Below are 15,358 nucleotides of genomic sequence, written 5' to 3'. Positions count from 1 at the left end.
CCAGGCAGAAGCAGGGACCTTGGGCTCTACAACTGCAAAATGCCTGGGTTGGTTATAGCGGCGCCCGACGGTGGGGTAGTCTTGTATGCCAAATCTACATTGAGTGTTTTTTTTAAATTGAATTTAAGGTTGCTTTTTTAAAAATCTGACTTACAAGTTGACCCCTAATTTTTGAGGGTTTCAAGACTCAACTTGTACGCTGAAATAATAGGGTCTAGTTTATTAACGTTAGTCATATTTCGTAATAGAATTCAGCAATTTAGTTTTACATTGTTTGATGTCCTTCTTGTTGTGCTTGCCAATTCCATACTGCACTGACTATAAACAAGGTACAGTTTCAGGAAGAGCACATTTAAATCAAATTATAACATTCCCTTTTCAATAGTCTACACATAGTTTTTCTCTTATTAGCCCAATTACACCCAATAATCTTTTCCAACCTTCTTTGCAAGATGCAGCTTTTAATGAGTGGCATTGATTGGGTATTAAATCTTTTAAAGACCACATGTTTTTACTGACAACAATTTTGCATCCTTTGAACAATTGGTTGCGAACTTCAATTTATTTAAAGATTATTCTTGTAGACTTTAGGCATTTTGTTCAATCCAAATTTCTAATTTTCCTGGAATTCCCAAGGTGAACATTCTTGAATAATTTTTTTGAACCACAACCTCCCTATCAAGGCTTAATATCTCTTATTTACAACGAAGTGGCTAATTTAAGAAAGGCCTCATTAATTAAAATCAAGAACACCTGCGAGCAAGATTTGAACTTTTTAATGTCCAATGAGGTGTGGAATGCTTTTCTTAAATTGATTATCACTACCTCCTTTTGTGCACATCTTTGTCTGCTGCATGGTTCATAGACCATACATTTAAAGTTAAACTGTCTCATTTTTATTTGGACACAAATCCCCAACGTGACAAATGTAAAACAGGTGATACCTCCTTAATTCACATTTTCTGGACCTGCCCGAGCTTAGAAAAATTTTTTAGAGGTTTTTTCAAACTCTTATCAGTTATTTCTAAATTAAAATGGGAACCTAGCCCTTTAATAGCACTTTTTGGGATACTGTGTGATGATGATGTTATATTAACCAATTCAATGTTACATTTTATCCTTTTCTTCATTCATGGCCAGACGTGCAATTTTGATTAACTGGAACGGCAACATTTCACCTACAAATGCACAATAGCTAAGGGATATTATGTCTCGTTTAAATGGAAAAAAAATTAGATATGCTGTCATTAATTCAAATATCAAATTCCAAATGATATGGAACTCGTTTATGGACTACCATCATATCCTTAAGAGTTAGTGAATTTTGGCCTGGAGCTCTCTCTCTCCAAGATTATGCCACTTGGATTTTTTTTAAAAATGTCAACCTTCAACCTTGTTTAGAGGAAGGGTTTAGAATTTCTTTTATGTTAGGTTCCATTGCAACTTTAAGTTTGTGCTTCTAATTTTTTTTAAACATATGTTCATTATTGTAACTTTTTTTACTAGTCTGTAGCACAAATAGTTCATTTTTTAATCTATTGTATGAATATCAATAAAAATATTTTAAAAAGAAATCAATAGTCTACACTTATAAGAGAGAACACATTATAGCCCTGGATCCTCCCTCCCCCTAACCTCTGCAAGTGTTTAACCCATACATTTTTTGAAAGGTATTATTTCAGAGTACATACTTGACATCACTTAAAATTCTGTCACAGCAGAATTACCACTAATTGGTAGTGCAAAAATTCACTGAACACAACATGAACATGTAAACAATCAAAAGAACTGTAAACAGATAACAAATGCAAACAAACTAACTGTGCAATACAGGGAGAGCAAAGAAAAATCAGAATATGAGAGTAAGAGGTTATTAAATTTTGTTGAGGTTTATTGTTATTGGATCCACTTCCACCTCTCCTTCAGGCAGTACAGACCAGTCAGAATTTTATGGTTGAAAAAGAGATGTTCTCATTGGCCCCCTCTTTTTTTCTCCCAATTAAATGTATATATAATCTTATTACTGATGCTTCTGCCATTCTATTGAAGCCCCCCCCACAATTTCTGACTATTTTCACCAAAAACCCTTTTAACATTCTTCATTGAACTTCAAAGATGACAATCCCAGGTTTTTCTTAGCTGTTCAAATAACTCGTTCAGATATCTGACACCTCTATATTTAATTGCATCTGCAGCGCAGGGGGAGGGGCAGCGCAGGGGGAGGGGCAGCGCAGGGGGAGGGGCAGCGCAGGGGGAGGGGCAGCGCAGGGGGAGGGGCAGCGCAGGGGGAGGGGCAGCGCAGGGGGAGGGGCAGCGCAGGGGGAGGGGCAGCGCAGGGGGAGGGGCAGCGCAGGGGGAGGGGCAGCGCAGGGGGAGGGGCAGCGCAGGGGGAGGGGCAGCGCAGGGGGAGGGGCAGCGCAGGGGGAGGGGCAGCGCAGGGGGAGGGGCAGCGCAGGGGGAGGGGCAGCGCAGGGGGAGGGGCAGCGCAGGGGGAGGGGCAGCGCAGGGGGAGGGGCAGCGCAGGGGGAGGGGCAGCGCAGGGGGAGGGGCAGCGCAGGGGGAGGGGCAGCGCAGGGGGAGGGGCAGCGCAGGGGGAGGGGCAGCGCGAGAGAATGGTAGCTTAAATAAACAAGACAGAGAGATTTGAATTAACGCAGACATGTGGGATTAGAATAGACAGGAATGATGGTTGGTAAAAACATGATGGGCCAACAAGCCATTTTTAATGGTGTTTCAAACAGACAGGTCCTCTGTGGTAGTGACAGTGAAAGAAGGGCCACATGCTCTGGCAAGATCAAGAATTTATGAACCTGTCATCAGCTCACCATATCACAATTTATTCCAAGAAAAATAAGACTGTTTCACATGACCTGAAGTAGTGACCTGGACATTATTGCGTGCTTGAAGGGGAATGAAAATATAATGAAGGAAGGATCAGAGTAATTACATAAGTGTATAAAAATTAGTTTACTACTGGAGAACTCTGAAGAAATGACCTGGACATCATAGGATGCCTCATGAGAAATGCAGAAACAGTGAAGGAAAGGTCACGGTAATTAAACATTCATATGAATTAGTTTAATCACTGGAAAACATTGATGGTACAGTATTGCAGCTAGTAGAGACTCTGGCGCTTCACTGCAGAGATTCAGCCTTAATCCTCACCTCGTGTGCTGTCCATAGAGTTTGTATGTTCGCTGTGACCCCCCCTCCCCTCCCCCGCCCCCCCCCCCAGTGCTCTGGTTTCATCCCATGACCTAAAGATATGAGGCTCTGTTAAATGGATGTTGTAAACTATCCTTGTGTCAGCAAGGGGGAGAAGTTGATAGAATGCAGGGAGAATGGGATTAATATAGGATTAACATGAAAGGATGGTTGATGTTTGGCATGGATTTGCTGGGTCATAGAACCTGTTGGATCTCTATGACTAACTGTGAGAAGAGAGAAAAAAAATGATCAGAATAATGCTGATTTTCTGCATTTCATCCCTATCAACAAACGAGTTGCCACAGGACACCACACAGATTGGGAATCCTATCACTTTGAACTTGATAGTCTTAAATTTTAGCCCAGTCTTGGTTCAACATAAACCGAATTGCACCCCAGCAATTCTGAACAGATGATAGCAGCATAGAGCATTCCTGATTATCCAAAATGTAGCAACCGTGACAAAAATCAATTGTTTATCCTTACAAGATATACACGAGGAAAAACCAAAAGATTTCCACATACAACCAAAGAAAATCTAGAGCTAAAAATAATCTTAAAACATACCTGATCACTTCTGGGGCAATGATAAGTTGATCATAGTTAAGATGTTCCCTTAGTTCACTTAAATAATTTACATAAATGACCTTCTTTCCAAATTTATGACTGAAAGAAAATTCAACAACAGACGAATGTAAACACAGCATAGCACAATAGAGCACAAGAAAAAACCTTTTTGCCCATAATATCTGTGCCAAACAGGATAACAACATTAAAATTCTACTGTTTGCACATTTTTTCCACATCCTTCAATTCCCTGAATATCTAGAGCAGCCATTCTCAACCTTTTTTTGGCTATGGCCCCCTTAGGAGTCTGCTCAAAGTTTACAGACCTCTTCCCTGTGAAGCAGTCAAGTTTAGTTTGTTTCTTCTGTACTTCTCTCCCACTGATTACATAAAAAGTACTTTATGATTTCAGTCTGTTCCCCCCTTTAATGTGCCGTTGCCTCAACATGGGGCAGTGGTTGGGGGGGGGGGGGGTGGTGGCTATATGGCTCCCATTGAGAATGATTGATGTAGAAGCCTCCAAATGCCACCATTGTGGCAGTTTCCACTGCTACTCCTGGCAGTCTGTTCTAGGCACCTACCATGCAATCTCTCTATAAAGTAAAACTTGCCCTGTACATCACGCCCCCCACCCCCCTCACTTTGAATGAATGATCACTATTATGTAACATTTTTATCCTGGGGAAAAAAAAAAATTTGACTGTCCACTTTATCAATGCCTCTTACAATTTTTATAAACTTCTTTCAGATCTCCCCTCAGCCTATATCCTTCAGAGAAAACCACCCAAGTTTGTCAAACTTATAATATCCCATTCAGAACTAATTGTGAAGGCCAAAAGAGCATCAACCACACAGTCATGTAAAATTTTCCAATGGTTTTTCTGCTTCCCATTTCAAAAAAGACACAGAGAAGCACCAGAATGTATTCAAAGCCAAAGCAATCTAGCCATTTCAGTAACCCAAAGTAGATATTGCAGAGAAAGGGGGGCATATCCTTTGAGTCAAAATGTCCAAGCCAAAGTATCTCACCATTACATTTTTCACTTTGCTCTTATGGCTTTGAGTAATGCAGTTACATGCCATTTCACAAAACATACCTTATAATTGGCTTAAAAATATTCCAGAGAACTCTGATAAAGTTTGTTGGATGTACAACAAAAAGAGCTTTGAGATTTTTCTTGTATCTAGAAAAGAAAAAAAATCTTCAAGAAAAGATGTTGAAAATGTCTACCTTATGAGCTGCTTCTTATTAAGCACTTTTGTGGTGATGCAATGATTTACTTGCACTTCTTCCAATATTGTGCACAATATTTACACCTCACTGTGTGGAGTCCCTCAACAAGAGTGCCCAAATGCAGACTGAGTGATCACTTTGAGAAACATCTGTTTGTCCACAAGCATCCCAATCTTATCTAATCCTGTTATTACAATTTCATTCCTGTCTTTGCTCTCCTTATACTTTCAAGGACACAAAATACCACCTCAATGGAAAAAAAACTCATCTGACTGAATGCTTTACAAACTTGGATTCAACAATGATTTGGCAACTACAAATTCCAGAACTTCCCTTTTCCAACACTTGGTTGTAATTTTCTTCCCCTCCAGATTAGTCTTTAATGTTCTTCATTGCCCCATGCTCCACTCCTTTCCTATTTAATCTCTTTCACCTTAAAACCTGTTTTCAGTTACCTAAAGAGTGTTCATTCCTAGTAATTTAGCCACAAGTAAAACCAGACACTTTACTTGGCTATATGGGCCCCTTAATTATTAGAGTTAATTTGCCAAATAAGCTTGGGAAGTCACACAATTTAACAAATTGCCACTACAGACAAACTTTGGCATCACCAAATCCTCTTATTGGGTAGTTCAACAGAATAGAAGATTGTTTCTGCTCCAATTCTTACAAGCTATCAGGGGAAGCAGTACAGGTGGGTGCAATTATAACATTTAAAAACATTTGGTCAGGCACACGGATAGGAAAGGATTAGAGGTGTGTGCATCAAGTGCAGGCGAATGGAACAAGCTCAGATGGGGCATACAGGAGACTGCATATCCAGAAATCTACAGTCTTGATGAAAGGCTCCAGTTTGAAGCATCGATAATTCCTTTTCTCCCACTGATGCTACTCGATCTGCTGAGTTCCTTCAGCACACTGCATTTAGCTTAGATGGGGAACTTGAATGACTTGGCAAGTTGGGGCAAAGTTCCCATTTCCCTTCTGTATAACTTTATTAAGTCTTTCTCATTGTCCAAGGGGAAATGGTGCACATTTTAATGTACATAGAAATCAGCTGGATTCTTAATAAGTCATTTGCTAGCAAGCACAGGTTGACAGACTTGGATGAATTTGCCTTACTTTCTGTCAAATTCCTTGTAGGCTTTCTGTAACCAGCTTAAAGATGGCTTGTTGCTGCTCTTCAGGCCGTAGTGAAAGTAAACTAGAATATAATCACTCTCAACATACTGATCCAGTGTGTACTTCAAATATCTAGACGGGGTAGAGAAGTAAAGTTATTACAAAATTATTTCCTATGAAATTGGGTGATTTCTGAAGCACAAGTTTTCTTAAACTTGTCCAAAGCCCATTATGATTACAGGCAGAAATTTATATTGATCAGAATAGAGCACATACAGTATCAGACACCTTGACAAAATATGACAAGGATCAACTTAGAAAGAATTTACCAAGAGGTGGTGGGGGGGGGGGGGGGGGAAATTGGTAAGATTTCAATCACAGTTGAATATATTGGGAATGGTTAGGCATGTTGCTTGAATCTCTGATACAAACAGTTGGCAATAATACCTGCAGAATTCAGATTATATTTTCTCTTGATGTGAGATAAGAGTAATGCAGCATAGAACAGGCCCATCAGCCCAACTCACCCATGCCAACCAAGTTGGCATAGTGTGCTAGCCACAAATGCCTGCATTTGGGATATGTTGGGGATATTCAATCTAATGGACAATCAAAACCTTGAGCCTTGACACCATGCTTATTTACCCATGAGGACAAGGGGGAGCAGATTTATTGCAGCGCTGAAGCTTCTCTTTATTCAATAGCTGTACATCATTAAGGAACAGTACAAAATTGATGAGGTCCACTACCTGGCCAGCTTATACCCACCCACTTGTCCACAGCCAACAATCTCCATCTGCCAATTTCAATAAAAGCCACAGATAATCACTGATTTCAAGTAAATACATATGCAAAGATCTTGAATTTAAAAACAAATTCTGCAAAAATGCCACCGACTTCCCCAGCACTAAATGTGGCAAAGCTGTTGAATGTTTTGCATGGTGAAATTCAAGTAACCAACTTTAGAGCAAAGTTAATCAAACTGTGGATAACCTATTGATGAAACAAGTCTGAAGGAAAAGGGATCTTACCTTCATTATTCTTGAGAAGCATTTATAATACTGTACAGATTAGCCAATGAAAAATCTCATGGAAATTTCCTCTGAGCAGAAACTAACATGGCTACACTAATCTGGTCTGAGTGAATGGACAACCTGGACACCTAAACGTGCACTTGGGTTCAAAAGGCCGCAAATGGTCAAATCTGTCCATCAGTCTAATTGAAAGGGGAAAAAAAAATGCCACCTGGTGGACAAAAGGAGGAAAACTACCAATTACAATCAATCAATGAGGATTAAATATTATGAGAACACTGATATCTCATTTGTAACATTCCACAAGATGGCACTGTCAGACCAGTCTTTAACTTTGCAACCTTAACAATAAAGAACTTGGTCAATAGTTCAATTCCTCACAATTGGAACAGTGATAATCACATGAATCAGTGCATTGCAGTGATGCAGGACTGTGTCTAGGAATTTAAATTTGCACAAAAGTGTTGGAAAAAAAACAGCAGACCCTGCAGCGTCCATAGGAGGCAAAAAATATATAAACAACTTTTTTTTAAAAACCAAAAATACTTTATTCACAATTAATTATTTCCAAGAGGAAAACCATTCAAAAGCTCTCCCACTCTCAGTTTTATACCTGTACATTTCCATCACTGTATGTTGTTACATTTCGATTTACACCATTACTACCAATGAGGCATCTTGTTGTTACTCCACCCTCTGTCGTTTGAGGGCCTTCCCCTCAGTCTCAGCCCCTCATTGACCTTCCCCACTGCACCAAGCCCCATTGCGTCTCTCAGCACGTACATGTGCAGCTTGGAATGTGCCAGTCGGCAACCCTCCCTCACCACGTTCTGAAAGACCAAAAGGTTTCAAGCAGGTTGATGATCTTCTAACATTTCTGGTCATCTGACTGGGTGTGTTTCCAGGAACCGCCCTTAAATCAAAGAATCTTCTGTAACACTGCTGCTGGGGATGAACAGAGACAAAGACCCCTTGCATACTTCTCCACACACAGAGCAAATCTGCATTCTGCAAAGAGGTAGGCGACTTTCTCCACTCTGCTGCGGTCACCTTGGGGACAACGTGTGTTGTGGGCGATTTTCCGGATATATGGGAACAATCTTACTGGGAGACCTCCTCTCACTGCCATCCAGGCCAAGTCCTGGTGCTTGTTTGTGAGGACTGGTGATGAGACCTGGACGGTCTGCTCTGAAAACCACTCCAGTGTCCATTGAGTTCCTCATCTCTCAGCGTCTGCAGGAAGTTCTATACTGAACACAGTCTGATGAACTTGTGCTCAAAGGTATTGGTCTACTGTGGAAAAGTCCAACTGTCTGGGCAATGGGGGCCAGGCCCATCCTTCATAACAGCTGGGACAGGTAGAACCACAGCTCAGAGATACTTTGTACTTTGATTCCATGCCTGGCCTGATGCCTCCACATACGAAGGTGGTCATCAGGATGAGGACCACATTGAGATTGCCCTTGCTCCTGGTTTTCTGGTGACTTGAACATGGTGACCCTTGGTACTTGTTCCAACTTGGATCCCAAAATGACATGGAAGACTACTTTTGTGACTTCCAGAGCGGTATTGTGGGGATGGGCCAGACCTGGACCATATACAGCAGTACAAAGAACATTGCACCTGATGATCATATTCTTCTGTTATTGAAAGGGACTGTTGCAACCACAGACCAAATTTCTGGTGGATCTTTGTGTTCCACTGCGACCAATATTTGTAGCACACCTCGGTCTCTTCGAACCAGATCTCCAACAGCTTAATGTAATCAGATCTGACTGAAGGAGATGGCAGACCAGCCAGACCAGTTACTGAAGAGCATTGCCTCGCTCTTCTTCCAGTTAATCCCAGGGTCTGATGCAGTCTCAAAAATGGCCACAGATGCTGATCAGTCTGTGGACTGATCGGTGATGTCGACCAGTAATAGGGAGGCCTTGACCCGAGGGCATCCACTGTCTGGCAACATCGGCTCTATGCAGCCCACAAATAATACTGGAGAGAGCAGGCAACACTGTCCAACTCCAGACTTGAGGTGGAAGCTATTCATTTCCCAACCACTAATTTGGATTGCACTATGGATGTCCATAAGGGAAAGGGAACAGGTAGGCAGTGCAGGGCATCGCTGTGGCTGTTCCCCTCAATAAAAAGTATACCATTTTGGATACCATTTGAAGGGGGGTGGGGGGTTTGAGGTGAAACAACCTACCAGGCTCAAGCCATAGCGATCAGGTCTCTGGCATCAAGTCTGGTCCTGTAGCTAAGAAGGGAAGAGGAGAGCTGTAGTGATAGGGGATTCCATAGTTAGGGGACAGATAAGAGGTTTTGTGGAAGCGATCGAGTATCCTGGCTGGTATGTTGCCTCCCTGGTGCCAGGGTCTGATATATCTCAGATCGCATTCACGGCATTATCAAGAGGGAGGGTGAACAGACAGATGTCATGGTCCATTCAAAGACCAATGATGTGGGTAGGAAAGGTGAGGAGGTCCTGAAAGGAGAGTTCAGGGAGTTAAGTGCTAAGTTGAAGGACAGGACCTCCAGGGTGGTGCTCTCCGGATTTCTACCCGTGCCACGTGCTAGTGAGCTTATAAATAGGAGGATGATGCAGCTTAACACATGGCTAAAGACATGGTGCCGAAGGGGCCTGTTTCTGTGCTGTAGGGCTTCAGGTTTCGGGATCATTGGGCTCTTCCAGGGAAGGTGAGACCTGTTCCAACAGGACAGTTTGCATCTGAACTGGAGGGGAACTACTATCTTAAGATTTGCTAGTGCTTCAGCTGTAGGTTTAAGCTAGATTTGTAGGGGGATGGGAACCAGAGTGCCAGTGCAGATAAAAGAGTGGAGGGAAAATATGATGTCAAAATTGCATGGATTGTTACAAGTCAGTGGGCTGTACATGGTGGAAATATTCTCAGGTGCCTCTATTTCAATGCAAGGAGAAATGCAGGAAAGGCAGACAACTGATGCACATTGATGCAATCACAAAGGCGGCTCGCCAACGGCTAATACTTTATGAAGTGTCTGAGGAGATTCAGTACGTCACCGAAGACTCTCGTAAGCTTATACAGGTGTACCATGGACAGCATTCTGGCTGGTTGCATCACTGCCTGGTATGGAGGCCCCAACTCTCAGGACAAGAATAAACTCCAGAGGGTTGTTAACTCAGCCTGCAACATCACAGGCACCAGACGTCATTCCATCGAGGACACCTACATGAGGTGTGTCTTAAAAAAGCAGCCTCTATCTCCAAAGACCCCCATCACCCAGATTATGCCTTCTTCACTCTGCTACTATCGGGAAAGTTGAGCACTTAGCAGCACAAGGTCAGCTCCTTCCCCACTGTTATCAGATTCCTAAATAATCAATGAACCAAAGACACTGCCTTACTTTTTATGCAGTACCATTATTATTATAGTAACGCAAAATGGTTATAATACGAATGTTTGCTCTATGACGCTGTTGTAAAACACCGCACTTCATGACTTGTTCATGACAATAAATCCTGATTCTGATTCTAAATCAAAGTATTGAATATAGAATCTGGGATGTTATGGTAAAACTGTGTGCAGTTTTCGACACAAAGCTACAGGAAAGATATCAAGATAGAAAAAGTGCAGAGAAGATTTACTAGGATGTTGTCTGGACTTCAGGCACTGAGTTCCAAGGAAATGTTAAGACTTTATTCCCTGGAGCAAAGAAGAATGAGGGGAGATTTGATAGAGGTATTTATAATTATGAGGGGATTAGACAAAGTAAATGTAGATAGGCTCACTGAGGGTAGGTGAGATACAAACCAGAGGACATGGTTTAGGAGTGAAAGTGGAAAGGTTTAGGGGGAACTTCTTCACACAGAATGGTGGGAGTGGTGAATGCAGGCTCAATTTTAACTTTTATGAAGAATTTTGACAGGTACATGGAAGATATTGAGTACTATGGATTGGTCAGTGGGACTAGGCAAAAAAAAGGTTCGGCACAGACTAAGAAGGGCTGAAGGGGCCTGTTTCTGTGCTGTAGTGTTCTATAATTCTTGAGCAGTTTAATCCAATTTAGAATTCTTTCCCATAACTCTATTTTGGAGAGCACATCCATCATATATGTTTGCAATATTAGGCTGGTGTCCACCTCACCCCGCCCGCGCCTCCCCGCCCCCCCCGCCCCCCCACCACCTCCAACCTGGCAGTGGTATCTCTGAGCACTGAGAGACTGCCAGAGATTTGCCTGCCAGAAACTGTAGGTTTGGTCAAGGTGGATCACCTGTCCCACAGCAGACTCTGTGTCATTTCAAATCCAAATGGATTTGGACACGATTTTGTAGTCAACCTTTAACGACAGTATGGGTCTCCAATTCCTGATATCCTCCTTCTCCCCCTTCTTCTTGAAGATGACATCCTTCCTTATGGAGTCTGACAAGGTGCCTGCCAGAAGCATAGCGTTGTACACTTTTACCAGGTTCAGACCCACACAGTCCCACAGAGCCACGAACAACTCAGCTGGTAAGCCATCGCTTCCAGGAGATTTATACAATCCAAAGGAACAGATGGAGTCCATTAATTCCACCAGAGTAATTGGCTGGTCCAGACTCTCCCACTTGCTGTCGTGCAAAACCTACATGATAGAGGATAGGAAGTTTTGGGAGGCCATTTTACGGTAGCCTTAGAATCCTACAGTTCGGCACAAAAGTATCTGCTGATCCTCTATATGCAAGGATGTGATTGAACAGTTCCCTTCCTCAAGGCTGTGGATCACAGAGATTTCTTTGAAGAAATGTAAGCACGTCTATTCCTGCTCCACTGTGTGGACTCTGGACTGGAAAATTATCTTGGAGGACTTAGAGGTGAATAGCATAGCTTACCGGCTCCACCTCTCTTGACTCCAGAAGGATGATTTACTGCAGGTCAGTCTGAAGATAACTCAGTTCCCTCTGCTGCAGTCTTGCACTCCGAACACCCTTGAGGATACTGAAACTTTTGATGTTCTCCTTGGTCATTCCCACCAGTTCACTGAGGAGTCAAAGAAGCATTTCATGGTTCTCCAACCAGAGTACTCCTTTAGTTTTTCTCCATTCTCTGGACTTAGCAACTTTAAATTTAGCTTCCACGTTCCCCTGCCTACCTTCTGGTCCTCCTGCAGATGACAGAGGGCGCAAAGCAGGCAGTAGTTCTGACCGCGATGAGCTTCAACACAAAAGACAAAGTTTATCCGTGACCAGATTGAGCAATCAGATCTTGACCAGGAGGGCTCTGGCTATGCTCCACCTGCAGGGTTGCTGAAGGCTTCACACAGCTGTGTGTCCTTTACAGTACCCATCAGGAGTCCGAAGGGGCTGTCTAATCCACTGTCAGGCCCACCAGATCGTATCGATGATGCGGTTGAAGTCACTGGCCTGGACATCACCAGCAGGAGTGGGAGCTGCTGAAAGATGACCACCCTCTCCCTCCACAGGGGTGAGGCATTCACACTGATTTGCTGGAACGGGGCTGTCGTGGTACTTTAGATCAGCCATTCTTAATGGCTCTCTCTTTTCTTCTCCCACTCTCCTTTCTTCCAGCTTGGTATTGACATAACCAACTCCCCTCCCCCAATCAATTCTCAGCATTTCTCTCCTGTTCTTCTATACATGTCCACCTAGGGCCTCTTGCCTGCTGCCTGTGCCCACCCCCCACCCTCTTCCCTCCTCCTCCCTATCTTTTTATTCAGTTGCCTGCCTCGCTCATACCTTGATGAAGGGCTCAGGGCCAAAAATTGGTTCTATATACATCTTTGCCTCCTATGCATGCTGCAGGACCTGTTTCTGCTGCTTATTACCTTCACAGCACCTGCTGGCGTTATTTCACACAATTTAAATTTCCACATGCACTTTTAATGGTTTTGGGGTGAACATGTGCAGACACGTCCATAACTTCAGTATATACAGAATTTAAAATCCAGCATGAAATTATCTCTATGGTTAAAATTTTACATTTCAAGTCAAAATTTACTATGAATGACATAGATTGATAAGGAGAGTGCAGAATTGTCACCCATGAATGATTTTGTAACAAAAAATAAATGAACTTACTCAAGCAACTTCTGGTGGTTTAGTTGATGGGAAGGAGGCATTCGACAGCAGCTAAAAATAACCAGTTTCCTTCCACAATTATCATCACCTGATTGGAAAGATAAAACAATTTTCATACTTAAATATAAACAATGGATACATACCCCAACATCCAAAAGGAAGATTTTAGCTCAGATGCATTAGGTCATCAGAATATAATGCCACTTAAAATTCCTGAGCCATGAAGAACTTTGCTTTAATGCTAAATATACCAGTGCTGGCGACAGTAGGATGAGAAATAATTTGGTGCTACGACAACCCACCACTGAGCAGGTTTAAGATAAAAACTACAACTTTGTGAAGCAAGCTCAAGTGAAAAATCATGGTTTCTGAGGGAATTTGAACAAATTTATTATTTCATTGATTATTCATAGACGACTTCCTCAGCAACAGACAAAAAAAATCTAAAAAAATTTACAGCACAGTAGAAGACGATCCCAGACATTTAAACCTGTGCTGCCCACTACAAACCTCTCCCTCCACAGGGGTGAGGAGTACACATTGATCAGCTGGAATGGGGTGTCGTGGTACTCTAGATCAGCCATTCTCAATGGCTCTCTCTTTTCTTCTCCCAGTCTCCTTTCCTCCAACTCCCCTCCCCCAATCAATTCTCAGCTTTTCTCTCCTGCTCTCCTATCCTTGTCCACCTAGGGCCTCTTGGCTGCTGGCCTGTGCCACCACCCCCCCCAACTGCTCCTTCTCCTCCCCTACCTTTTCCCACACAAATATAGGGAGAATGTACAAATTCCTTACAGACTGCACCAGATTCGAACCCAGGTCGCTGGCACTGTAATAGCGTTGTGCTAACCATGCCACTCTATTATATAAAGGTATTTCTGTGGTGGTGGTAGTCGCTATAAAGAAAAAAAGGAATAGTACTCCTTGTAGTTCTAGCGCTTTTATCATGAACTCATTTATAAAGTGCTGACTGCCAAACTTGACAAAAAAAATAACGAGTTTAGAAAGTGGTGAATGGAGGAAGAATTCCCATTGTAAACACTTCAACTCACCCAGCCAAATACTCACAGTAAAATGAAACACTCCACTCTTCAGTACACCAAAACAATTAATTGATTAGGGCCCTCTTGGGCCTCTTACTGCCACATTCCATTAACATTTAAAATAAATGACTTACTGATACAAAAAAATAATTTCCTATTTTTAATGTTGTCAGTTTTATTTAAAAAAAAAGCAGAAGAGTGTAGCCATGACAAAAATGAGATGCTCTTAATCTTCAGAAGATTACAAAAGTAAAACATATCCAGACCATCTATTGCACTGGACAACAAAAATTTTACCTCCAGAACGCTTTTGGGTATATTTTATGGATTTTGGGCTGCCAATCACTAAGGTTGCCTTAAAAATTTCCTATCATGTACTGTACCCTAAGCCATTTTTGTGATTCCCTGTCATATTTTAAGTCGAGTTGAAGCATATAAAACCATGGTGCAATGTCATTGAAAATTCATTTTCTGCATTCGCACTTGGACTTCTTCCCTGCTGATCTTGGTGCAGTCAGTGACAAACAGGGTGAAAGCTTTCACTAGGATATTGTGACCATGGAAAAACGGTGTCAGGACAACTGAAATCCATGAATACTGGCTGACTATTGTTGGACACTGGCACAAGAGACATCAGATGTTAAGTACAAATGAAAATCAGTGGCAAAACATTTTTAGGTCAGTTGAACTAACCTCATTATTGGATTAAACATGCTAAATTTAATAAAAGTTAATTTAATGTTTCTCCAACTTCTTGCATGGTACAGCAAACTTGAAACTATCTTTGTATTCAGCTTGAAGTTGTCTATCATAATCCCCATTTTTTTTCAAGAAGCAAACACTTTGAAAAAAATTTGTTGTACTGTAGTGTTAGCATAAAAATAGGGCAACTACCAATAAACAGCACTAAGTGAGAGAGTTCCAAGAACAATCAAAATTATACTATCTTCTTCAGAAAATATTCTCACCACAAATTCCATTCCTTGACCTTTGGTGAACTTCACATTGACAATCCCAACAAAAAATGGAAAGGACTACACCAGTAAAACTTGAAACCTCATGGCAACCCCTTTTTTGCCTTATGGTAGACAAAATTTTACAT

The 15,358-nt window shown here is 42.0% G+C and overlaps 1 protein-coding gene across 3 annotated transcripts in view; it reads right to left on the bottom strand.

Moving 5' to 3' along the window:
* LOC138745914 (rho GTPase-activating protein 8-like) overlaps positions 1-15,358 on the bottom strand; it is a 71,983-nt gene that overhangs the window by 33,514 nt on the left and 23,111 nt on the right. For 2 of the 3 annotated variants that reach the window (XR_011346581.1, XM_069903432.1), the window contains exons 4-7: positions 13,217-13,304; positions 6,131-6,262; positions 4,872-4,958; positions 3,775-3,873 (exon numbers count right to left, since the gene is read on the bottom strand). Coding sequence is in view for 2 of the 3 variants with exons in the window: in XM_069903432.1 (XP_069759533.1) it covers positions 3,775-3,873; positions 4,872-4,958; positions 6,131-6,262; positions 13,217-13,304 (406 nt within the window). In the remaining variant the exon portion in view is untranslated. The remainder of the gene's footprint in view (positions 1-3,774; positions 3,874-4,871; positions 4,959-6,130; positions 6,263-13,216; positions 13,305-15,358) is intronic. The other variant, XM_069903434.1, reaches the window with a different exon arrangement.

Source organism: Narcine bancroftii, chromosome 11 (assembly GCF_036971445.1).
Source record: "Narcine bancroftii isolate sNarBan1 chromosome 11, sNarBan1.hap1, whole genome shotgun sequence".
NCBI classification, from domain to species: domain Eukaryota; kingdom Metazoa; phylum Chordata; class Chondrichthyes; order Torpediniformes; family Narcinidae; genus Narcine; species Narcine bancroftii.
Note: the sequence above shows the minus strand (reverse complement) of the source record. Positions and strands in the feature narration are given on the sequence as shown.